Source organism: Anomaloglossus baeobatrachus, chromosome 4, assembly GCF_048569485.1.
Source record: "Anomaloglossus baeobatrachus isolate aAnoBae1 chromosome 4, aAnoBae1.hap1, whole genome shotgun sequence".
NCBI lineage: Eukaryota > Metazoa > Chordata > Amphibia > Anura > Aromobatidae > Anomaloglossus > Anomaloglossus baeobatrachus.
The window spans coordinates 490300361-490325081 of NC_134356.1; the positions used below are offsets into that span (position 1 = coordinate 490300361).

Here is a 24721-nt window from a genome sequence, read left to right on the forward strand (position 1 = left end):
CCTGTTCTTATTCTTTGTGTTAATGAATTTGGACCCCAGGCCTGTATGTTTCGCATTCTTGTTTTCTAAGAAACGTTTTTGTGTCCGGTTTACAGCATGTGTTCAAGTTAGAACAAGAAGAGTACATGAAGGAACAAATCCCATGGACCCTGATTGATTTTTATGACAACCAGCCCTGCATCAATCTTATAGAGGCCAAAATGGGTATTCTGGACCTTCTCGATGAAGAATGTAAGGTAGGAGAGGCGACGTACTCTACATGGCTGAGTGCGACAGTGCATGTATTTACTGTTAAAATTCTCTGTTTTAATTAATTATTTTTTTTCTCAGATGCCGAAAGGATCGGACAATACATGGGCCCAGAAATTGTATAATACGCACCTGAAAACGTGTTCATTGTTTGAGAAACCGCGTCTGTCCAACGTCGCATTTATTATTAAGCATTTTGCTGATAAGGTAACCAGAGACTTATTATACCAAGTTGTCCTTTTTCATTTATGTTTTGGTGAGCCGGAAATCCAGAGCATAAGAGATTTTTTGTCACAATGCACTAAACTTTAGTGAAAAGGATTGTTTGCATAAGTAGGTCTTTTGCACTATATCACCTAAAACACTCCTTTTTAGCCGAGTGAATAAATCAGTAGTAATGCTGAGCTGCTGGGAAATTCACACGATTCATGACGCAGGTCTTTCAGCAGGATATAGACTGTTGTATGATCGATAGTGTGTTGTCTGAAGTCCGTTGATGCTCGGGGACAGATGTATCACTGCAGGGAAATGATTCGAGCTCTACAGAATTAGAAAAACAGGGTTGCTTTCTTTCAGAATAGTACCATGTTTACTGCAGCACAAAAAAAGTCTTTAAAAGGAATCTGCCGCCAGGTTATTGCTACTTTGTCTGAGAGCAGCATATTGTAGGCAAAGAGCATCTGAAACTAACCATGTTTAACTTGGATCACTATGTGCAGCCATTCTGACTTTCTCTGAATTGAGTGTAGCAGAGCTGGGAGCTGTCCCTACACACACCAAGCAACCCAATAGATATAATGCATTGACTGTGAGGTGTCAATCTCTCTGCAGTGTTGAGAAGCCTTAAATGTTAATCACAGTCAATAAACCCTTTAGTATAGATAAACAATAGCTCACATACAGATAGGAGACACACAGATGTTTTCTCTTTTTTAACCCATGCAGCATGCTGTCCTCAGCTTACATTGCACAATCCTGGTGACAAATTCCATTTAAACAGCACCAACTACTGACAATGTGTTGTGTCAAGATGCACAGTCAAATAATGCAGATCCTCTTGTCCAGATATAAAGTACTGAAGAAAAAAGAAAATAAATCACCAGCATCAATATAAGTTGAACCCCCCCAGAAACAATGTTGTACCTCTATTGAATCAGCACATATTGGCCTTCACAGTGGCTGTATTTGGGATCAAAATGACCAAAAAGGGCTCTGAACCAATCACATGTACAAATATGGGCAGCATGTGATGATCAAAATCTAATTGCTTGAACTTCACATAATGAATTGAGGAGAGAAACCAGAAAAAGGAAGTGCACTAACTGCACCAAAGCTCTCAATAAAACGCAAAACATCAGAAGTGGATGCAAGCACAAAAGTAAAGTATTTTATTAGAAGAATGCACCTAAAAAATAGAGGAAAATAGTCCAGCTGGGAATTTTCGGCATTAAATTAAAATATAACCTTTATTGTGAGGTTAAAAACAAGTAATATAAAGGCAATTCCATACTGACTAAAGAAGTGTGGCAAGGTTACAAAGGACAAGGTGTTTCGGCGCCCTGTCGCCTTCCTCAGGTCTAGGTACCCCCTGAGGAGGCCCTCCTGTGTGGCGTAACGCGTGGGGATTCTCATCCTCATACACCCATGGGTTCTATGCTGCTTGATTAACTCTGTATTTCAGGGCCATCGTGATCTTCTTTTTATATGGTAGTAATTTACTTCATAGTATGTTTATTCAGTTGATCATTGTTACATTGCCTCTCATTATATATAATGTTAGCGACTTTCTGTGTGCAATTTGGCACTGTTTGGTGTTATGTACTGGATACCCTGGTATGTTTTTGGGTTCCGTTGTTTTTAAATGTTTTTAGGTGCATTATTCTAATAAATACCCTTCACTTTTGTGTTTGCATGCACTTCTGATGTTTTGAGTTTTATTGAGACCTTTTTTCTGGTGTCTCTTATCAATTTTTAGTGCATACACAGAGATGTTCAAATTTTATGATGGTGCCCTTTCTCCCCTGTTTCTACCAATCACATAATGAATTGGTCACTAAAAGATGTTATTTATAACTACCCTTAAACTCGCTAGTGTAGATAACAAGCACAGTGTACATCATGTGTTACAAGCCTAAACTGTGATATGCAAGTGAGGCTTTAGGTCTGAAACCTCTGTCACTCCAGCTCTATTCCTCGCCTAGCGACGCTTCCTCCTGCTTGACTGATGATTCCTTTGCATGAAATCACAGAGCATAAAGGTTGTACGTCAAGCAAGAGCAGGTGTCATCTTGTAGGGAATAGAGCTGGAGGGTCTGAGGCTTCAGATCTACAGATAGAGCTTCAGTCTCATTTTCATATCAATTTAAATCTGATTTTTCAGTAACGAAGGAACAGAGACAGGGTATGTAAAGGTCTTGCTCGACTAGTCTGTGAAAAAGCTATATGTGCATGTAATTAGTTTAGTGGGTGAAATTTGCTGGCAGATTCCCTTATTAAATGGTTGCAAAAGACCTTAATGGGAATCTGTCAGCAGATTTTTGCTATGTAATCAGAGGACCACATACTGTAAGGGGTTAAAACACTGAATAGGATGTGTCACTTATTATGCTGTGTGTTGTTGATTACTTACAATGAAGGGTTTATCACCAGTTGATTATCACTGCTCTGACTATGGGGCTTGTGAACATTTCTCCTACCGCATTCCCTCCTCTGATAAGCAGCTCACTGTCAATAGACAATGTGCATAGAAAGCTGTAGTGGGGGGTGGTAACCTTCTGACCTCTGCTACATACTACTACTAAGAACTCTGATTGTGTCACAACTGCTGCACCCAGTAAACAAAGTGATACATCACTGGAATTAAGGTCTCTTTTTCTATATTCTGTTCTCAGACGAGGTAGCAAAATCCTAGTGACTGATTCCCTTTAACCCCTGACACTACTGAAAATGCAGACTATAAAAACTATCTAAGTGTACTTGTTATTTCACAAGCACAGGGCTACTGTGTGCCAAAATTATAAGGAGATATTCTGGCATAAAGCATTTATCTGAAGGATAAGGACGCTAACTCTACCTTCTCTACCGTCAGATTTCAGGACGAGTTTGTATAGAGGGGCAGTCGAGCAGCACTTATTCAGCCGGGGATGTGATCTGATGTATCTGTCCCTGTAATACAATTTAAAGAAAACAACAGTTTGCGTGACCCACTGCCATATGGTTCAAACTTTTCACTTTATCTGGGGGTACTGAGGTTCCCTGACTTGGTAATTTTTGGGGTTCCTATATGTCCTCCACTAATCTACCATCCAGTGGTATTTGTGACAAATGCTGCAGTTACCAAGCCAGGAGGCAGGGGAGCGGTGTGCTCCTGAAGGGAAAAGATGAGAATAACCCTTATCTCATTTGTGCACCCTCCAGGACCAGAGTGGTTGACAGTGTGTGATGTAAAATCATAGAATCTATATATAGGGTAGGACTGCTCCTATGCAATGGACTTTTTGTTCCTCGTTTGGCCATTAAACAAACCATGAAACACGTTTCCAAAGTTTAAGTGGTCACGCTTCTTGGTTTTTCTAGGACTGTCATGTGGACACATCCTGTATCTCAACTACAGATCGTTTTCTGATAACATTTTGGATTTGATATTTTATTACAAAGTGTTGTCTTCTCCCATTATTCACAGGTAGAATATCAATGTGAAGGTTTTCTTGAGAAGAATAAAGATACAGTATTTGAAGATCAAGTAAAAGTTCTCAAAGCGAGTAAGGTTGGTGAAACAATACGACGGTGAAATGTTTGGCTGGAAGCCATGGCCTTCAAATCATCCCCAAATCACGTAGTAGAACGCAACTTATTCTCTGGTAAATTATATTTGGTGCTCATTTCGAGATCAATGCAAGTCAGTCTGAGCATGGACTGGCCGTGGCACTCCTGATGTAAGTGTCACAGCTTCATAGAGCTCTCATCGGGAGAGACATGGCCAGTTCCGATATGCACGGATGTCGGAATGAGCTCGTATTTTAATAAAGGAGTATATAAGGGGCTTCTAACTGTTCCTGGGAGAGTGACTGACTGAATACAGATCACCTTTTACCAATAGATAGGAAGCTGATCAGTCATATCTGTACAATTGGTCACTAACAGAACTAGGGAACGTAATTTTATATTTCCCATTGCTGATTAAGCACAAATATATGAAAAAAACCACAGCACTATATAAAAAAATCACAGACCATAGGAACCAATTCAAATGATGTACGCACACACAGAATGTGGCAAACCCCCCTAATATAGATTGCCGCAGCCCAGGTGCACGATGCTTATGATACAGCCACTCAATCTCCACACTAAAAGGGAGGGTGGCTGTTTAGCATAGGACATGCACACTAAGAAGGCTTGCACTGGGAGCCCGTCTTATAATGACTGAGATGCAGTGTGTCTGAACTGCAACCTTTAAATGACACCAGAAACCCAGGTCAGGCGGGCCTATCAGCACTACATAAGTGCGTCTCACACGGATACGCGAGATGTACAGTGTCTGAATTGTGGCCTATAAGTGACGCACAACACTAGGTCAGGCAGGTTAGTTGGCGCTATATGAATCCATATCACATGACGGACTCACCATTTACCCACCTGAATTCAAAAGGTCCACACATCTTTATTAGGAGGATTTGCCACATTCTGTGTGTGCGTACATCATCTGAATTGCCTCCTAAGCACAAACATATTCTGTCATGTAATATGCAGGAATTTCCCCTTTTCGGGGATTCACAGGCCATATTTAATGATCACACATTGAAAAATAAGCATGATGTACTCCATTTCCTAGGGAGTTATTCTCTTAGTATGTCTTTACCTGGGTTTCTTACACAATGCAAATACAACGAAAATATAGAAACTCTACGCTGATTACCCCAATCCCAGGAGCACTAGTGAGCCATCGAGCCACCTAGTGTGATTGTAGGCAAAAGTGAGCCAGAATATATTGGTCGTTAACCTTCATAATAATGATATTATTCAAGGACATCTCATTTTGTAGATTTGTTTTTTTTTTTTCCAAAGTAATGTGCGCCCCCTTGTTGGAAGAATTGGAATGGAGAGAGTGTGAGAAAATTCGCATTAGATTTTTCAGAATTGAATATTCCATTGTCAAATCATACATGTTTATCTCACCTTTTCTATATTGTTATGTATCATAGCATATCCTTTTTACAAAATAGTTTCTAGAGAAAAATGGGCACTTTAGTTTGTGTACATTTGTCTACAGAAGCAGAAATCCAGCAAAACTTAAGAAAATCTTGCTCATTTCAGTATGTGCCTCGTGAGTGGACATTAAGAAGGCCCAGTAAATGCCTATATTGCTCATGGAATATCACATCTGAGGCTTGTTCCTTTGTTGTAATGAGTTACTATCAGCGCTCGTGTGATGAGCCCTACTCCTGCTGGGACCATATGTAATACAGTGTAGCCCTTTAGATTCCACAGTAGACTTGTAGAATTGTCTTTGGCTTATAAGGATACGTACCCACGATCTGGAGACATTGCATTCTAGATGCAGTGTCCTCCCTCCTGCAGGAGAATGCAGCGTCCATGCCCACGATCAAGGATGTGGGTGCTGCGGACTTTCGCGGTTGTCTCCCTGCTGAGAACACTCGCATCTCCGCAAGCATAAATTGACATGTTGTGACTTGGAAAGACGTGTCACATGTCAGTCTACGCTGTGGAAAAAAAGAAACACAGTGGGTATGGGATTTCTATAAATCCATCCACTGTGCTTGTACTGTACAATGCAGCTTTTTTGACAAAGCGACAACATGCTGCGTCCAAATCTCTGCAAACCCTGATCGTGGGCACTCGCCCTATGTTATTTGGAAGAACCAGTGGGCTTCCTCTGTCTCTCCAGTCACATGTGCCAATGGGTTCCCACGGCTAGGCCCAAAAGAATGCCTGTCTGTTAGCAAAATTATAATGTTGCTTAGTGTTAGAAAAAAAATGATGTCCTCAGATTCAGAGATAATGAATCGTGCAATAAATGAGCATTTTCATATCCTTGTCCTCAACAGATGGATCATAGCAATTAGCAAGTTATCACCTATCCTATGGATAAATGACAACTTGCTAAAATGAGAATAATCCATAAAGACCCCCCAAGAAGCTGCTTTTGTCAGCTGTTTCATGTAGCCCAAACCATGGATTGCCTGAAATGGAGATTGACTGCAGCCTGGTATATTTTTCTCTGAATTGCTCCAGTGTTTCAGAAACTAGATAGATTAAAAGAGACAAGAGCAGCACGTAACAAAACAATTACCGTATTTTTTGGACTATAAGACGCACCTGACCATAAGATGCATCCTGGTTTTAGAGCAGGAAAATAGAGAGAAAAAATTTTAAGCAAAAAATGGAGTCATGACACACTGTTATGGGGCGAAGATCTGCTGCTGACACTGTTATGGGGGTAATGTCCCCAAATTCTCTACTAAGATACCCCATCCTGTTAATGATACTCCTGCCTTGTATATACTGTATATACCCCCATCCTGCTCATATACCCCCATCCTGCTCATATACCCCCATCCTGCGCATATACCCCCATCCTTGCTCATAATATACCCCCATTCTGCTAATAATATACCCCCATTCTGCTAATAATATACCCCCATCCTGCTCATAATATACGCCCATCCTGCTCATAATATACCCACATCCTGCTATACACCCCCATGCTGGTATACGGCCCGCATCCTGTGGCACATAAAAAAAAAATAAACATTCATACTCACCTTACCTCACCTCACTCCTTGCAGCATCGCTCCTCCTTCCGTCTGTGTTAGCGGCAGCGCCGCTGAGTGGAGACGTCCCCGTTCCCCTGCAGTACCGCGATCTCCTCCTGGCTGCCGGCGGCCGCTGAGTGGAGCAGTCCCCGTTCCCCTGCAGCACCGCGATGTCCTCCTGACTGCCGACGGCTGCGTGCGGACACGTGCGCACAGCGATGATGTCATCGCTGTGAGCACCGCTAGTCTCCACTCAGCGGCCGCCGCACAGACAGGAGGACATCGCGGTGCTGCAGGGGAACGGGGACGGCTACACTCAGCGGCCGCCGGCAGCCAGGAGGAGATTGCGGTACTGCAGGGGAACAGTGACAGGTGAGTGTACTGATTCACTGCACCCCGCACTGATGATGATGTGTGGGGGGCAGTGAATACAGCTGCACATGCTCACTCCAGGCTGTAGTTGCCAGGGGTAATCATGTGGGCTGGCTGTTTATCCCTCACCCATCATCCCGCCCATCTGTCAGCGCTCAGAGATGGGCGTGCATATTAAATGAGCGGGTCCACGTGGTCACGGCAGGCGCTGCTGCAGCCTACTCATGCCCCCGATGACCCGCTCCACCGCAGCACCCTCATTCCCAGCAGCCCTATATTCAGACCATAAGACGCACCCCACACTTTCCCCCAACATTTGGGGGAAAAAAAGTGCGTCTTATGGTCCGAAACATACGGTATGGATGCAACACCTACCAGGCCATTTTTCAAATGCCAATAATATAGAAAAAAATAGAAGGAAGCCAGCACTCCAATATTAAAGCCTTGAGAAAGGTTCAGTTGGAACCAAAACGTTGTCAGTCACATCATGGGCCAATAAAGGTTTGATTTTTCAGCTTTTATATTGGTATGCTGTTTTCTCTTTTTTTTTTTTTTTCTTAGAAAATATATAGTTATATGATCTGGCTGATCTTTTCCCAGTGCCCAGTGCCCAAGTCTCCCATAGTGATAAACCTGTCCAGTTACCTGAAGCGGCACTGGTTATAGCCGGGCAGGGTCGGCATCGGTCTTGTCTCGTCTCCAGCTATGGTCCGAGGATCGCCTAACTGTATTTTCTCTGAAATGTCAGAACATTATAGTGAAAAATATACCTTGCTGGATTCATGCCGCCATGCCGTGATTCGTGCTGCCCGTGTCTTGGACAGCTTGAATCAGCTGACTAGTTCCCTCTAAGGGGTAAATCTCTGAGCCAAGATGTCGTGTATCAATCTGCATGTATATATTGGATATCACAGCTCTGTAAGTCGACGTGCGCTGTACTGTAATGTCTTTATTTTCTGATAATTGTATACATGCTGTTGTCCCTCATTCTACACCCCCATTACTGTCCTCATACCACTCATGTACGTCATCACAGTAAATGTGTTTGTTTTACTATCTCACCGTTGCATTCTATTTCTTTTTTTCCTTTCATTCCATTTCTGTGAAACACATTCCTCAGAAGGTAACTTTGAAGTATCTTAGACTCTTAATTATATTGCTTTCCTTCCGCTTCTGCCTAGGGGGGTGCTTGGGAGTAAAGCAGTGCGATAAAGGCAGCATGATAATTGCCAGCGACAAACTAGAACATTTCTTTATTTGTGCGGTGCTTTCATGTGCTCTGTAGTTTCACCGGTTGCCTCTCCTTATTACATAAAAGCACTAATAATCTATACGGACTCACTAACAGGCCTGAAATAACCACATCTGCTCATTTCTTCGAGACACATTAGTGGTGTTGCTTCACAGACCGACCCTCACTCTGGCGGACGGCTGCCATCTGCTTATTATACAGATAGCAACCTAATTTAATTGGCGCCTTTTTATGATTGATTTACTATCAGCATCGCTGAGTAGGTTACTTGGTGAAAATCACATATCTTGTCAGGGATCCAGCAGCAGGACCCTCCAAACTGCTAACAACTACTCATCCTGGAACAGGCATTGGCCAAAGTAGAAGCTCCTTTTAAATAAGTAGGGCTAGTCTTAATTTTTATTTTCGTTTTTTATATACAATTGATCCACTAAAGCTACATAAAATCAGTAAAAACAATTATATATAATTATGCATAGTTTTTTTGCTGTGCAATGTTTTAAAGGGGGTTTTCTATGACTGACATTGACAGAATATCGTTAGCAGTGGAGCGAAATTGTAGTGTCCTTGACTGGTGGACACTAATTCACAAGTCATGTCACATCCTAGTCAGTAGTCGGGTAACCTGTCGGGTGCACTATGCAGCCAGAACCACAAGCAGTTCTGGGTGTATATTGCTAATCCCTGCCTAACTGTCCCTGTATACTGTAGCATTGATAAAGAGATCTTTAGAAAAAGTATTTGTAATGATCCCATATGATATGTTAATGAGGGCAGTGACTAGTCACAAGGGCGTTACTTTCCCACCTTAGCAGGTTAATACGCCCCTGTGGGCGTACTTATATGCTAATGAATGTGCAGCATCAGAGGATGGTCGCGCTCACCTCTCTCCTGCCATCGCGTCCGAATCCTGGATTTCGACTCTGTGCGCGTGATCCTGCACTTTCGGTCATGCGTACTATGAACTAGAGTGTGCGAGTCCTGACTTCAAACCCATGTAGTGCACATGACCGAATGTCCGGGATCATGCGCACTGAGCTGAAATCCAGGTTTCTAATGCGATGGCAGCTGATAGGTGAGTGAGATCATCCTCTGATGCTGCCCATTCATTAGTATGTTAGCACGCCCACAGGGGTGTACTAACATGCAAGAGGACGGACTAGTCCGGGCAAACTAATGCCCTTGCGACTAGTCACTGGCCTCATTAGCATATAATATGATATCTTTATAAATACTTTTTCTAAAGATCCCTTTTAGCTATGCTACTGGATACAGGGATAGTTATGCAGGGATTAGAAATATGTACCCAGAACTGCTCGTGGTTCTGGGTGCATATTGCACCTGACAGGTTCCCTTTAATGTCTGACACTTGCTCTTCTTCCCCGTCATTGAAACATTTCACCATTCTTGTGCTAGAGTTAATTGGGGTTCCAAAACAGAGTGAATTGGGCAATAACTGGAACAGAGTGAAGAATATATGAGGAGTGGGCTCATTCCTTTCATGCCTATAACAGTCATGTAAACCCCCAGGCCCAGATGTTAATTTATAATTAGGAGCATTAATATGAAATATAAAAAAATGCCAATAAAGCTGAATTCTCTAACCTCATTCCGGCTAATATGAACCTGTACTTTCCCTGCTCCTCTACTACTGCATGCTGTAATACTTCTAATACTCCTGCTCCTAAGGTGCTGTTCACACTTCTGGACGGTTTCATAGGTTTTTGCTACTCTGATAAATCAGAAGACATCTGACAGTCACAATATAAAACCATCCTGTACAGTGGATGACCCAAGTGTGAACAGAGCCATTATTTCAGGATGCAGTTTTCCTTTTCTAACCATTATTAACTTCAGTTTCAGCATTGTAACCTCGGCTTACTGTTACACAATTAACAGCGGGGTTGTAATGATCATTTTATTTCTCTAATTTTCTAGTTTAAGCTGCTGACAGAGCTGTTCCAGGACTATGAGACATTAAGTACGACATCATCTGCTCCCACCGGACGGACTCTGCTATCTCGTACAAGTCTACGCAAACCAAAGCCTGAGCAAGCAAGCAAGGAGCATAAGAAAACTGTCGGCCACCAGGTGATCTGATGGAATAGAATAAGCTGGTATTACCGAGATCAGAACCCATCTGCAAACGTTTCTCAAAATAGAAACTGCTCATAGATTTTTTTTATTTTACTTTTTTTTAAGTTTTTACATATATTTTTTCAATGCACACCAATAGGGAAAGCAATTTTGTTCTATTTTCTGTGCAGGAAGACACTTTTTCTCTCTTATATATGAACTTATTTCCACTTCAGTTTAGGAACTCTTTGCATCTGCTGATGGAGACCCTGAATGCCACAACCCCTCACTATGTACGATGCATTAAGCCCAATGACTACAAGTACCCGTTTACGTAAGTAGCTACTCCGATAAACTGTTGCTTTGTATCCATGCAATAATGCCTCCATTCCTAAATACATGCTTATTAGAGGACCTGTCGCCACATCAGGTGTCCAGTTTTTACTCTCTTATTCCTGATGCTCCCTTGAGTAATGTTATTTTTATTTTTAAATCCACCATACAGTTCCATAGATATTGACTTTATTATTTAATACTAATTTTTATGGACTGTACCAAGGGGATGTGGGTTACAGGATCCTCTGGGTTCGTGTTGCCCAGTATTATTACCCTGTGAGCAACGTTCCTTTGGTATAGACTCAACACAACACAAAATTAGAAGGGCCAAATTACTGGTACCGTATGTCTGATAGGGAATTTAGATTGTGCCCCAATGGGTACAGTGATGATGATGTCTGTACAGCGAGGCGTATGAGGGAGCTATAGATGCAATGCTAAATAATAGTCAGTGATTACTACAATATGCCTTCACTTATTGATCACTGGAGTTGTGCCCACTGATGATTCCGGGTCTCCAGCTGATGTTACAGCCAGGACCCGGCTCTCACTGCCCGGAGTGGTGCCTGCGCCGCTCCCGGCAGTTTAACCCCCTGAATCCTGCAATCAGTACTATCGCAGCATTCAGAAGGCAGGGAGAGGATTCGCTTACCTGTCCCTGGCGATCGGGTCCCTGTAATGCAATCATAGGGACCCAATTACTGCTAGAGTAACCCTTGGTCATCACCATGATGACTCCGGTTTACTAAGCTACAGAGAGCCTCATACACCGTGCTATATGCATGGTGTGTGAGGCGAAGTGCTGCGATATAATCCCCTGTAGTGATAAAGCATTGCAGACATTATAGAAACACAGGAAATAAACGCAGAAACAATTGACATTGTGCTTTTTTCAGCAACAAAATCTGCAAGAAAAAAAGAAGCAGCGTGTGCACAGCAAGTCACAACTGTCATAGACTTTGCTGGGATGCTTTTATTCTTGCTTTTATTGATTTAAAATAAGCAAGGAAAAACGCTAGAAAAAAACGCAAAAAAACCCAAAACGCCACGTGGGCACATAGCCTTAATGTCTCCAGGACATTAATTCTACTAGGCACTCTGTCCAATGTCAGGCTGTGGATGTTCTCTGACATTTTACAACTGCCTCAATACTAAACCTGTTGCCTGCCATAAATGACCTGTCTGCAGTCGTCTGGTGACAGCACTTGTATTTTCAGATCCCAAACTATTCAGAATGTAACAGAAGGGACAGGGGTGAACACAGACAATTGAAAGCCCCCTGTGCCATGACAGTATATGGGCCCTTTGCAGTCCAATAACATAATAATGTACAATTTCTCCTACTTTGGAGGTGGAAGTGGGCCCTATATGCCTTGAGTCCCGATGCGGCTGCTCAGGTTGCACCAATGACATGTCTGCCCCTTACAAGGGATCTCTTATGCCTGACCACTCCATTTGTGTTGTGTTTGTGTTTTAAATGGGCATATAGTGTTTGCTAAGTAACTAAAATTTAATTTAACAAAATTAAATCTTGAAGTGAACGCCCAGCTCAACAGTACAGTTAATAGGAGTAAGGGTTAGGGTTCACATAGAGGCCAGTCACACATTATTTGAATATTGATCTCTATACAGTGTTGAAAGGGTTTTTGCAAGAACAAAGTTCATTTTATTCAATAGATCTTAAAAAAAAAATAAGTTCCGCAATTGGATGTGTTTAAGCAACAATGTTCATGTGCTCAGGTAATCTTCTATATGTGTCCCTGCTATGTACTGTGTAATGGCCGTGTCTGACCGTACCGGGACATGGTCTGACCATACCACATCTCCTGGGCCGGAGAGGAAGTAAGAGGCATTACAGCGGGAGTTCTCGGCTGCTTTTTATCTTAGAAGTTTAACATTTTTCCTACCTGTTTTTAAACTCTCAGTAAAAATAAATTGCGATCTTATGCTGTCCTGTCTCTATACTCTCTTTTACTTCCTCATGTGCCATGATCAGACCATGTTCCTGTACGGTCAGACACAGCCATTACACAGTGCATAGTAGAGGCACATCTGTAAGACTGCGAGCTGTAGTACCCAGCTTTGCCCGGGATAGTAACTAACTGTTCTTAGCTATAAAAAAAAAATAGAATGGGTTACCAAAAAATGATTATGCACATAAGTCACAAACTAAACATAGGGAAATTTTATGAATAAAAATAAAAAAGTAAAGCATTTCACATTATATATACTGTATATATTCAACACCACAGCAATGCAACACAAATTAACTAAATGATTACCCAAGTAATGTGAAGTACTTTATCTGCAACTCCTTATTGGAGAGTCTTTTTTATAAACGACATTCTTCGTTTTTCCTTCCGGTGCAAAGAGTAACAGATTTTTGGCAGTTCCAACTCTTGAACAGGCCACGTAAAGTTGACCATGAGAAAAGCATGGAGCTTGCAAATTGATTCCTGATACTTTCAAGGACTGTCCCTGAGCCTTGTTAATGGACATTACAAATACCCGTCAAACTGGAAACTGGAGGCGTTTAAAATCAGGAGGCAAATCAGATGGAGTGAGTGGAATTGTTGGAATGAAAACGTCCTCTCCTTTGGCACATACTATCAAAAAAACAGGTTTTTAATCAAAAGTCTTGTTCCATTACACAGCTTTGGCATATCTAAATTTCTCAAACGCAGAATGGTTGTTCCAGGTTTTAGAATGAGGTTATGCAGAGGAAATTCTTGTGATTCTTAGGAGCTGAAGAAAAAAATCTGTTGTATAGAATAATGCTTGAGTATGGTCTGTCACAGTATTCACTGACCTGTAGGGCCTGCACACACCTGGAAGGACATTTAGAATTGAAAGATTGATCTTGTTGACGCCATCTTTTTTTGAAGCCGGCATAGCTCTACACACAGACAGCCAGACTTTCTGAAGTTGCGCTGAATGTTTGGAAAAACCTTTGCTTTTAGCTCCACAATGGATGTCACGATCTAGCAAAAGTTGCTTGGAAACATGATCTGTCCAGTGCTTGAGTTTACTGGTGCCTTGCCATCTCCAGTAGTCAGAAGCTGGCTCAAGAACAGTCCAATGGAAACATAAGCTGTCATGTGGATCCTCATGTTTGTGTTCAGCGACATTTTCTTTACTTGTCTCCAAAGGTACGAGTTTTGAGGCAGGCGTTGAGTTTATCTGCACTGGTTCATCTTGGAATATCTGGTAGTGTTTGACGAAAGTCACCAGCCACAACAACAACTAAACCTCCTGTGATAGAATTGTTTTCACACACGTCTTGCAGCAGTCGGTCAACTGCTTCCAGAGCCCTCTTCTGTGACATGATGCAGTCATCCCAAATGATGGCACTGCACTTTGAAGCAGTTTGGCCTGTTGTTATTCTTTGGCAATGTTACACACGGCTGTCACTGTGAGGCAGGTTAAATGTCGAATGTGCTGTCCTACCACCAGTTAAAAGTGTAACTGCAATTCCACAAGAAGCCACTACAAGTGTACAGTCATGGCCAAAAGTTTTGAGAATGCTACAAATATTAATTTTTACAAAGTCTACTGCTTAAGTTTTTCTAATGGCAATTTGCATATACTCCAGAATGTCATAAAGAGTGATCAGCATAACAGCAATTACTTGCAAAGTCAATATTGGCTAAGAAAATGAACTTTAACCCCCAAAACACATTTCAACATCATTGCATTCCTGCCTTAAAAGGAGCAGCTAACCTTGTTTTAGTGATTGTTCCATTAACACAGGTGTGGGTGTTGATGAGGACAGGGCTGGCGATCAGTCATGATTAAGTAAGAATGACACCACTGGACACTTTAAAAGGAGGCTGGTGCTTGGTATCATTGTTTCTCTTCAGTTAACCATGGTTATCTCTAAAGAAACACGTGCAGCCATCATTGCTCTGCACAAAAATGGCCTAACAGGGAAGAGTATCGCAGCTACAAAGATTGCACATCAGTCAACAAACTATCGCATCATCAAGAACTTCAAGGAGAGAGCTTCCATTGTTGCCAAAAAGGCTCCTGGGCGCCCAAGAAGGACAAGCAAACACCAGGAACATATCTTAAAACTGTTTCAGCTGCGGGATCGGACTACCAGCAGTGCCGAGCTAGCTCAGCAATGGCAGCAGGCTGGTGTGAGTGCTTCTGCACGCACTGTGAGGCGGAGACTCCTTGAGCAAGACCTGGTTTCAAGGAGGGCAGCAAAGAAGCCACTTCTCTCCAGAAAAAACATCAGGGACCGACTGATATTCTGCAAAAGGTACAGGGAGTGGACGGCTGAGGACTGGGGTAAAGTCATTTTCTTCATCGTTCCTTATGGGAGACCCAGACCATGGGTGTATAGCTTCTGCCTCCGGAGGACACACAAAGTACTACACTCAAACGTGTAGCTCCTCCCTCCGGGCTATATACACCCCCTGGATGACAATCTAACCAGTTCAATGTTTGTGTTCCAGGAGGTCACACACACACATGCATTCTCTGATTTTTCATTTTTAAGATTTTTGATTCAAAGATATGGAAGAAAAGCGGGTCCAGTCTGGACTCCCGGCATGTCCCTTCTCACCCCACTGTGTCGGTGGTGCTGTTAAGGTTGACTTTGCAAGGCTGGAGCCTTCACATGCCGTGCTCCTTCACCATCCTCTGAGGCTCTGGCTTGAAGTGGGAGCCATCACGGTCCTCTCTGCTTTGCAGGAGACCGGTCTCCATCCGCAGCCCTGTCAGGATCCTGCTGGACGAAGCGTGTAACCCCCCCCCCAGGGACATGGCCCTGCGTCTCAAAAGCTAAGTATTGAGACGTTTTTCAGGGGTCCCTGGTACATTTATTAAGGGGAGAGTGTGTCTTTTGACTTTGCTGTGAATTCCGGCCGGTTCTCTGGGTTTTTCCTGAGAACCGCGCCGAGGGTGCCTGCTCGTCGGCCGTATGTAAAAATCTAGGCCCCGGCTTCAGTTGCGGCCTAGTTTCGGTTTCATTCCCTCTGCATGTCAGCCTTGCAGGGGAACAGTGCGGCGCCGCCCACCGGCCGATCAGCAGAGGGGAGGACACTCCTCTCTGAGGAGATGTTTCCCTCCCCTGTATCTCTCCTTGGCCCTCCGGATTCCCGCTCTTGGGCTAATCCCCGCCCCCCCTCCTCACTCCAGAGCCATTTTTTTTTTTCCAAAACGTTTTTTATTGATTTTTCAAATTTGTAAAAACATGACAAGTATCATTGCAAAAAAAGAACATTCGTCTGACAAAATGTGACATAGAGGTGGGTGATACCCCAATTTGGAGTTCCATGTTGCTGTTCGATTTAAGATAGTATACAGTAACATTAAACCAAAACAGAGGTAATGAAATATAATATAACATATGCAATACAATTCGTTAAATCTCTGTCGTCCCTGAATGATTTCAATTTTGCTAGCGTGTCTTGGTATTCCCAACCGTCTCGTCTCCCCCTCCCGCCAGAGCCCCCTCCTAGGTGATTCTCAGTTTACCCAGGCTGTCCTGGATATCGCTCAGGATATACCACTCCGAGTGAACAAAAGGTGCCATCAGGTTAATTATTTCTCCCTGTGTGAATTGGCTTTCAATAAAATGTCTCCATCTCACAAAAAACTTGGCTGTCAACCCATCTTTATCCCTCTCCGCTTCTAGTTTTTCCCACTTCAGAAGGTTGTGTAATTCGCCCACAACCTCCTTTATGGATGGGCCCTCCCTTTGAATCCAGTGTTTTAAGATGCAACGCTTAGCTATCATGGCTATGTCATGCGTTATTGCGTATTTCCTCTTTTCCTGCGTGCTCGGTCCTCCTCCTACTCCTCCCTCAAAGGAGTGGAAAATCCACACCATTAAGTCTAGTTTGCTGAAAATTCCCCATGTTGACTGGGCAAATAGTCTGACTTGGTTCCAGAACCTAGCGATTGTCTCACATTCCCATAGCCCATGCAGCATATCCGTTTTTTCTTTTTGACACTTAGGACACCACCTATCCCTACCTGGTATGTTGAAACCTATAATGGCCCTATGTAGAATTCTGAATTGAGTGTCTCTCCATCTCTCATTGGTAATATGTTTCCGCACTTGTACCCATCCTCTCAGTATATCATCCACCACTTCTTCCCTTCCCAATTGTTTCCCCCACGCTTTTAAAGTCCGACTATCCTCCCGTGAGATAAGCACCCCCCTTAGCGATCGATAAATTTTAGAGACAATTATACTTGTTACATCACATTCCAGTAACTCATCAATCGAACTTCTGTTCAGCTCTCTTCCAACCACACCCAGGTCTCCTATTATTCCATGTTTCAATTGTTCATACTGGATGACATGTGAGCTATTAAGGTTGTACTTATCCAACACTTCCCGACCTGTCATCCACCTCCTGTCCTCCACATTCATAACATCTATCATTCTCCTGACTCCCCTCTCTTTCCATCTAGTAAATAGCTTGTTTTCTCGTCCCAGGGGAAAATTTGGGAATGCCCAGGGGTTAAAGTACTTGGACACTTTCCATGAGAGCCCCAGTTTTTTCCTTACCGACTTCCATGTTAGCATGGTGTCTCGGAATATAATTGAGTTCCTTATGTGCCCTTCAACCCTGGATAGTGGGGAGTGCAGAATGGACGTCAGATCCCACGGTGACGCATATTCAGTTTCCATCGCATGATCTGAGTGCCTACTCGTTCCTCTCACCCAATCAATTACATGCCTCATGATACATACAAGATTATACCCTTGGACATCTGGAAAGTTTAGACCTCCCTCCTCTGCTGACTTCATCAGCGTACGCAGCTTTATTCTGGGTTTCCTTCCCCTCCACAGAAATTCTGTATACGCGGAGTTGAGCTTATTCACATCCTTTAGTTTTAGCAATAGCGGGATTGTCTGGAAGGGATACAGCAGCCTAGGAAAGCTCATCATTTTTATCAGGTGGCATCTTGCCAGTAATGGAAGTGGCAGACCTTTCCATCCCTTTAATTGAACTATAATTTTCCTGATTAGCGGTCCATAATTCAAGTTATAGATTGTTTCCACCGATCTTCCTATATGCACTCCCAGGTATTTAATTGAAGATTGTGCTATAGGAATTCCACATAGACAGCCATCCCTTATTTGTCCCCCCATTGTCCCATGATGCCCCTTTAGGAACATGATCTCGCATTTTTTTTTGTTCAGTTTGAAACCGGAGAATGAGCCAAATTTTTCAATCAAGGCAAGAGTCTGTGGCAAATCCGCACCGGGGTCCCCCATATAAAGTATGATGTCATCAGCAAAAAGCGCTGTCTTTACTTCTGAACCCCTTATCTTGATTCCTTTAAAGCTATTTTGTCCCTGTAGTATTCTTGACAACGGCTCGATTGCCAGGTTAAATAAAAGAGGAGATAATGGGCAGCCCTGTCTTGTTCCCTTCATCAAAGGGAACACGTCTGATAGAAAGCCCGGAGTGTGTACCCTAGCTCCCGAGTTGGCATAAAGGTTTCTAATGTAAAGTCTCATCTTGCCTACAATCCCTATGGCCTCCATTACCCTGTCTAACCACCCCCAATTTACATTATCAAACGCTTTTTCTGCGTCAAGTGTAACTAGGGCAGGTCTAGCCCCTCCCTCAGTGAGACCCAGTCTAACCGCGTCTACCACTAGAATTGTCTTTCGGATATTGGTAACGGCATTTCTCCCCTTAATAAACCCCACCTGGTGATTCGTAATGATCCTAGGTAAGATCTCGGCCAGTCTATTAGCCATGATCTTGGACATAATTTTTAAATCCTGATTTATGAGCGATATAGGTCTATAACTAGAGGGATCATCCAGGTCCTTGGTTCCCTTGGGGAGTAATTTAATATATGCTATGTTGGAATTTTTGGGTATTTCCGCCCCTCCCAGGAAAGCATTAAAGACTGAGGTTAGATCCGGCGAGATCAGATCCTTCAGAGCCTTATAGAATTCACTATTGAAACCGTCAGGTCCCGGTGCCTTGTTGGTGTTAAGCTCCCCAATTGTTCTCGTCACCTCCTCTACTGTGATATCTGCGTTTAAGGCACTCAAATCTTCCTCCGTCAAGCTAGGCATTTGGGCTTGTCTTAGCCACTCTGCCTCATCAGTCATGTCGTTATTCCCTGACCCATATAGTTTTCTATAGTAATCTCCCAACAGTTTATTAATGTCCTTAGGATCCGTAGTCACCTCTCCCCCCTTTGTTTTCAGTTTAGAGATCACTGTCATCTTTCTGCTGCCCCTTGCCAGATTGGCCAACATCCTTCCCGCCTTGTTGCCAAACCTATGTAAGTCAACCTCCTTGTGCGACCAGAATAGTTGTTCCTTTTTTTTGGCCCATTCGTCAAATCCCTCTTTTGCCTCCAGCCATCTGCCTTTTGTCATGGGAGATCTATTTGTCACATAATTTGTATATGCTACCCGTACTACTTCACTATGGAAATTATAATTCTCATTGGTTTTCCGTTTGATCATGGCTGCGTACCCCACCAGACGGCCCCTTAGGACCGCTTTTGCCGTTTCCCAAAATATCACTGGGGACTCTCTATGTTCCTTATTGTCCTCTGCGAATTCTCCCCACCACTCCTGTAGCACCTTATGGAAATTATCTTGCCTGAGAAGGAACGATGGGAATCTCCATATGATATCTGTACCTCTCCTGAATTTCTCTCTAATGCCCAATCTCACCGGACTATGATCAGAGATCACCATATTCTCTATCACACAATCTTGCGTACCACTCAGTAAGTCTTGCGAGATCCAGAACTGATCAATACGTGACCAGCTATCATGAGGGTGAGAGAAGTGTGTATACTCTCTGTCATGTGGGTGAGTTAGTCTCCAGATGTCTTTCAGTCCTACGTCTTCTAATGTTACATCCCTATTGTCTAAACTCCTGCCCACATTAGCTGTCCCCTCCTCGCCCCTCCTCCTATCTTCAGCTGAGTCTGGGACGGTGTTAAAATCGCCTCCCACTATAATGTTAGCCTCCCCATCTGCTAATATGATGGCCTTTATGTCATCATGAAATGTGATTTGTTGTGAATTTGGGCCATAGACATTATAAATACTGAGTTTACCCGCTGGACTAACGATTGTTAAGTGCTGCCACCTTCCATGGTCGTCTGCCTCATGTGCCACTACCTCATGACTGAATTGTTTATTTATTAGGATCATAGTGCCCGCTTTTCTACCTTGTGCCGCTGCCCCGTAAACGGTGCCCACCCAATGTTTCTTCATGCGGAAAAAGTCCTCCCCCCCCAAGTGGGTTTCCTGTAATAAGGCAATGTCTGTCTTTAGTCTTTTCAGATGTCTCAATATCATTGCTCGTTTGTTAGGTGATCTCAGCCCTTTAACATTCCACGTAGTTATCTGTATCATGTTTACCTGTGTATTCTGCTTTTACTACTCCCTCCCCTATGGGCCCCTGCATCAAGGAAGACGAGATGTTCGACACTAGAATCACAGTTGGTACCACAAAATCGACACTCCCTTTCCCCACCTTGCAAATATAACAAATACAACAAAAAGCATGTAACTGTAAAACATATTTTCCCTTCCGAGAAATCCACGGCGCTTCCCGCCACGTTGGTGAGCTCCCCTATTCCAAGCCAAAATATGTAGCTCCCTAATCACCCCCCAAAAAATATATGTTCTATCCCCGGACTAACTTGAATAAGCCTTTGAAAATTATGCAAAAATTAGCACAGTATGTCAAAACCTCAGCAAGATTCTCCAGTCCTACTTATCTCTGACTCCAGGTAGCCATCAGTCCGCCCAGAACAGGCCCACTTCATTTGAATTTGGATGATGTTCCTGGACAAAGGAGAAAAAGAAAAAAAAGACCAAGGGGAGAGAAGATGGAGAAAGAAAGAAGAAGAACAAAAAAAAAAAAAAAAAAAAAAAAAAAGAGAGGGGGGGGGAAGAGGACCCAGACTTTGGGATGTTTTCCTCTCTTTTCTCCCTTCCCCCTCCTCCTCTCACCTCCCCAACCCTCTCTCCGTAATGCATCCTCCTCAACGCCTCTCCCTGTTTGGGAAGAGAAAAAAAAAAAAAAAAAACAGGCAAAAAAAGGAAAAACAATGAGCGAGTTCCAGTTCAGGTATCATGGTTTCTCTCCAAGGGTTGGTTCCTGTGTTCCAGGCGAGAATTATGCTGTCGACCCGGGCTTGGCCTCCTTTCCTCCCTGGTCTCGACTTGCTTTTGTCCCCCAAGACGTCCCACATCTCTTCCTGAGCTTGTGGGGGATCCTCTTCTATTATTCCCTTCTCCACTAGCTCCTTTTTCTTGCCTTTCTGACCTAGTCTTGTTGAGCTCTGCCATGAGAATGTTTTCTGCTTCTTTGTAGTCCTTGTAGTATACAAACGGGCCATTGGGGTTTCTAACTTTCAGTGTAGCAGGGTATAATAGCTGGCACTTTACTTTTTTGTTGTACAGAAATGAGCAAATTTTGGTAAATTCTTTTCTCCTTCTGGATACTTCCGCTGAATAATCCCCAAAAATTAGCAGTCTGTTGCCTTGATATTGTAGTGGACGCTTTCGTTCTCTAAAGGCCCTCAATATTTCCTCCTTATGCTTATAATCAAGGTATTTGACAATCACCTGCCTGGCTCTTATCGGGGTATTCTTGTTTGAGTTTTGGCCCTCTCCCTTATTCGCCTCCTGGTGTCTCAGTGGACCCACTCTGTGGGCTCTTTCAACTCTGAATTTCGCCTTTATGCCCAGGGCCTGCGGTAGCTCCAACTCGCATAGATTATCCAACTGTCCAATCGACACAGACTCTGGCAACCTGACTATACGTAGGTTGTTTCGTCTCGATCTGTTTTCCAAATCGTCTGCTTTATCCTTCAAGTATTCATTAGATTTTGCTAGAGCTGCTATTTGTGCTTGCATAGCCAGTATTGTCTCCTCGGAGTCAGATATTCTCTGCTCTGATTCTGCCAGTCTAGAGGCATGGGCATTTATCTGTTTTTGCATATTAGCTAATGATGTTTGTATGGCTGCCTCAATAGCCACTTTAACCTCTTTTGACAAGTGTGATGTCACTTCTTCAGCCAGTTTTTTATAGTCCACATTAAGCTTTTGTGTGTACTTGTCTTGGCCTGCAGGTGGTGCTGTTTTCTTAGTTCTCTTTGTCTGGACTGGGCCACCACCTCCATCCCCCAATAGCTTGCAGGCTTGTGATGTTGGTGTAGTAAGCTGCTTTTTGTTTCCTTTGGAAGGGGTACTATGAATTCTTGCATTTGACTTCCTGTGAGTCTGAGTGGGATTAATCTCCCTGTGCTGTTTGTCAGTTTCATCCTCCAACACTGCTGTGTCTCTGAGCTGCCCTGCTTTGTCTGCACCTTCTCTCCCCTCTGCCTCCATATCCCCTTCATCCTCCCATTGCGATCCACCATCATCAGTCCCCTGCATCCACCTCTCTCCTGCTGTGTCCTCCTGTGACTCCTCGCTCATATCTTCCTTATCTCCTGTCTCCTCGCTCATATCTCCCTTATCTCTCCCCTTCCAGCTCTGTGTTTGCTTTTCTGTGTCTCTCACCATGCGTTCAGGCTCCTCCCCCATCAGGCTCGGCGCCATTATCTTATCTTCTCCCCTGTCCATATCAAAGCTTCTCCAGGCTGCCTCACTGCTCCCAGAGCTTCTCAGGAGGTACCTTTCCATAGCTGTCTGCTTTAGGTAACCTCCTGTGCTGCTCTCTGTTTGGTGGCTCGTCCGGGGGGGTCTGTTTTTAGTCGGTTTCTGTGAGGGGTGGCAGGAGATTCTCCTCTAAGCTTCCACCTCAGCCAGGACAGGAACCGGAAGTCAGAGCCATTTTATCAGCGTTCTCACACTGATCGGAGCTGGCTGCTGCATCCACTGGGGGTCCGAGCTGTGGAATCCGGAGGGCACACAAGAGGCGGTCTGGTAAGCCACAACCTCTGCTTGTGGGCTTTATTATACACTCTCAGGGGATCATTCTATAGGAGTGTATTCTTTACTGCAGAGCCTCCACCTCAGCAGCATGTCTCTCACTAGGAGTAAAGCTGCAAGGCTGTACTCTATATGCACTGTATGTCAGCTCATTCTGTCTGAGCCGAGCACGATGGCACCTCTCTTAAGGATCCCACTGACCGCCAGGTTGACCTTCTGGCCAAATCTGTATATGAGGCGGCAGGAGCCTCGTTCTCCCCGTCTTTTGCAGCAGTGTGGGCTCTTAAGGCAGTCTCTGCCTCTCTGGCGGAGATACATTCCCTCGCCAGGGACTCTATACCCGAGATGGTTGCCTTAACTTCCCAGGCTTCGGCCTTTTCATCCTACGCCATGTCTGCCATTCTAGAGGCTTCTCACCGCACGGCGGTGGCTTCCGCTAATTCTCTCGCGATCCGCAGGATCTTGTGGCTTCGAGAGTGGAAAGCAGACGCTTCTTCTAAGAAGTACCTTGCTGGGCTCCCCTTTGCTGGGTCCCGGCTGTTCGGTGAACAACTGGATGAAATTATTAAGGAAGCTACTGGCGGGAAGAGTACTTCCTTGCCACAAACTAAAACCAGGAAACCTGTCCAGGGCAGGAACCAGTCGAGGTTTCGTTCCTTTCGTTCCTCTAACTGGTCATCCTCTAAGCCCTCAGCTTCGTCCACTACCTCAGCCAAGGATCGTAAACCCAACTGGCGCGCGAAGCCGCGTCCTCAGAAGAACGGAGGAGCCGCTGCCACTAAGGCAGCCTCCTCTTGACTATCTGGCTGCGCCAGCAACGTCCTTGGTCGGTGGCAGGCTCTCCCACTTTGGCGACGTGTGGTTTCAACACGTCTCCGATCAGTGGGTGCGGGATATCATCTCCCACGGCTACAGGATAGAATTTTCTTCCAGCCCGCCAAACAGATTTTTTCTGTCCGCTCCCCCCTGCTCCAAAGCCGCCGCCTTCTCACAGGCCGTGGCATCCTTGCAGGCCAACGGGGTAATTGTTCCGGTTCCCGCCCGGGAACGGTTCAGAGGTTTCTACTCAAACCTCTTCCTAGTCCCCAAGAAGGACGGTTCCTTCCGGCCCATCCTGGATCTCAAGCTTCTCAACAAGCATGTTCAGGTGCGGAGCTTTCACATGGAATCTCTGAGATCGGTCATTGCCTCAATGACCCAAGGAGATTTTCTAGCATCCATCGACATCAGAGATGCCTATCTGCATGTGCCTATTGCGGTTTCACACCAGCGTTGGCTACGCTTTGCAATCGGAGAGGAACATTTCCAATTCGTGGCTCTCCCCTTCGGGTTAGCCACGGCCCCTCGTGTTTTCACCAAGGTCATGGCAGCAGTGGTTGCGGTCCTGCATCTCCAGGGGTTGGCAGTAATCCCCTACCTGGACGACCTTCTAGTCAAGGCCTCATCCAGTGCAGACTGCCAGCGGAGTGTCTCGCTCACTCTCGCCACGCTTGTTCAATTCGGGTGGCTTGTCAATCTGCCCAAGTCCACTCTGACCCCGACCCAGGAACTTACGTACCTAGGGATGCAATTCGAGACTCTGCCGGCACTTGTGAAGCTGCCCTTAGTCAAACAGCAGTCCCTTCATCTGGCGGTGCGCTCTCTGTTGAAGCCCCGCCGTCATTCCATCAGGCACCTTATGCAGGTGCTGGGTCAGATGGTGGCGTCAATGGAAGCGGTTTCCTTTGCCCAGTTCCATCTGCATCCCCTGCAGCTGGACATTCTCCG

General features: G+C 44.3%; 1 protein-coding gene across 1 annotated transcript in view; it reads left to right on the top strand.

Annotated features, from left to right (window-relative positions):
* The window catches only part of MYO5A (myosin VA), a 276256-nt gene that overhangs the window by 154979 nt on the left and 96556 nt on the right, over nt 1–24721 (top strand). The window contains exons 12-16 of the mRNA XM_075345778.1: nt 96–236; nt 331–456; nt 3932–4015; nt 10585–10737; nt 10959–11056. Coding sequence (XP_075201893.1) covers nt 96–236; nt 331–456; nt 3932–4015; nt 10585–10737; nt 10959–11056 — 602 coding nt within the window. The remainder of the gene's footprint in view (nt 1–95; nt 237–330; nt 457–3931; nt 4016–10584; nt 10738–10958; nt 11057–24721) is intronic.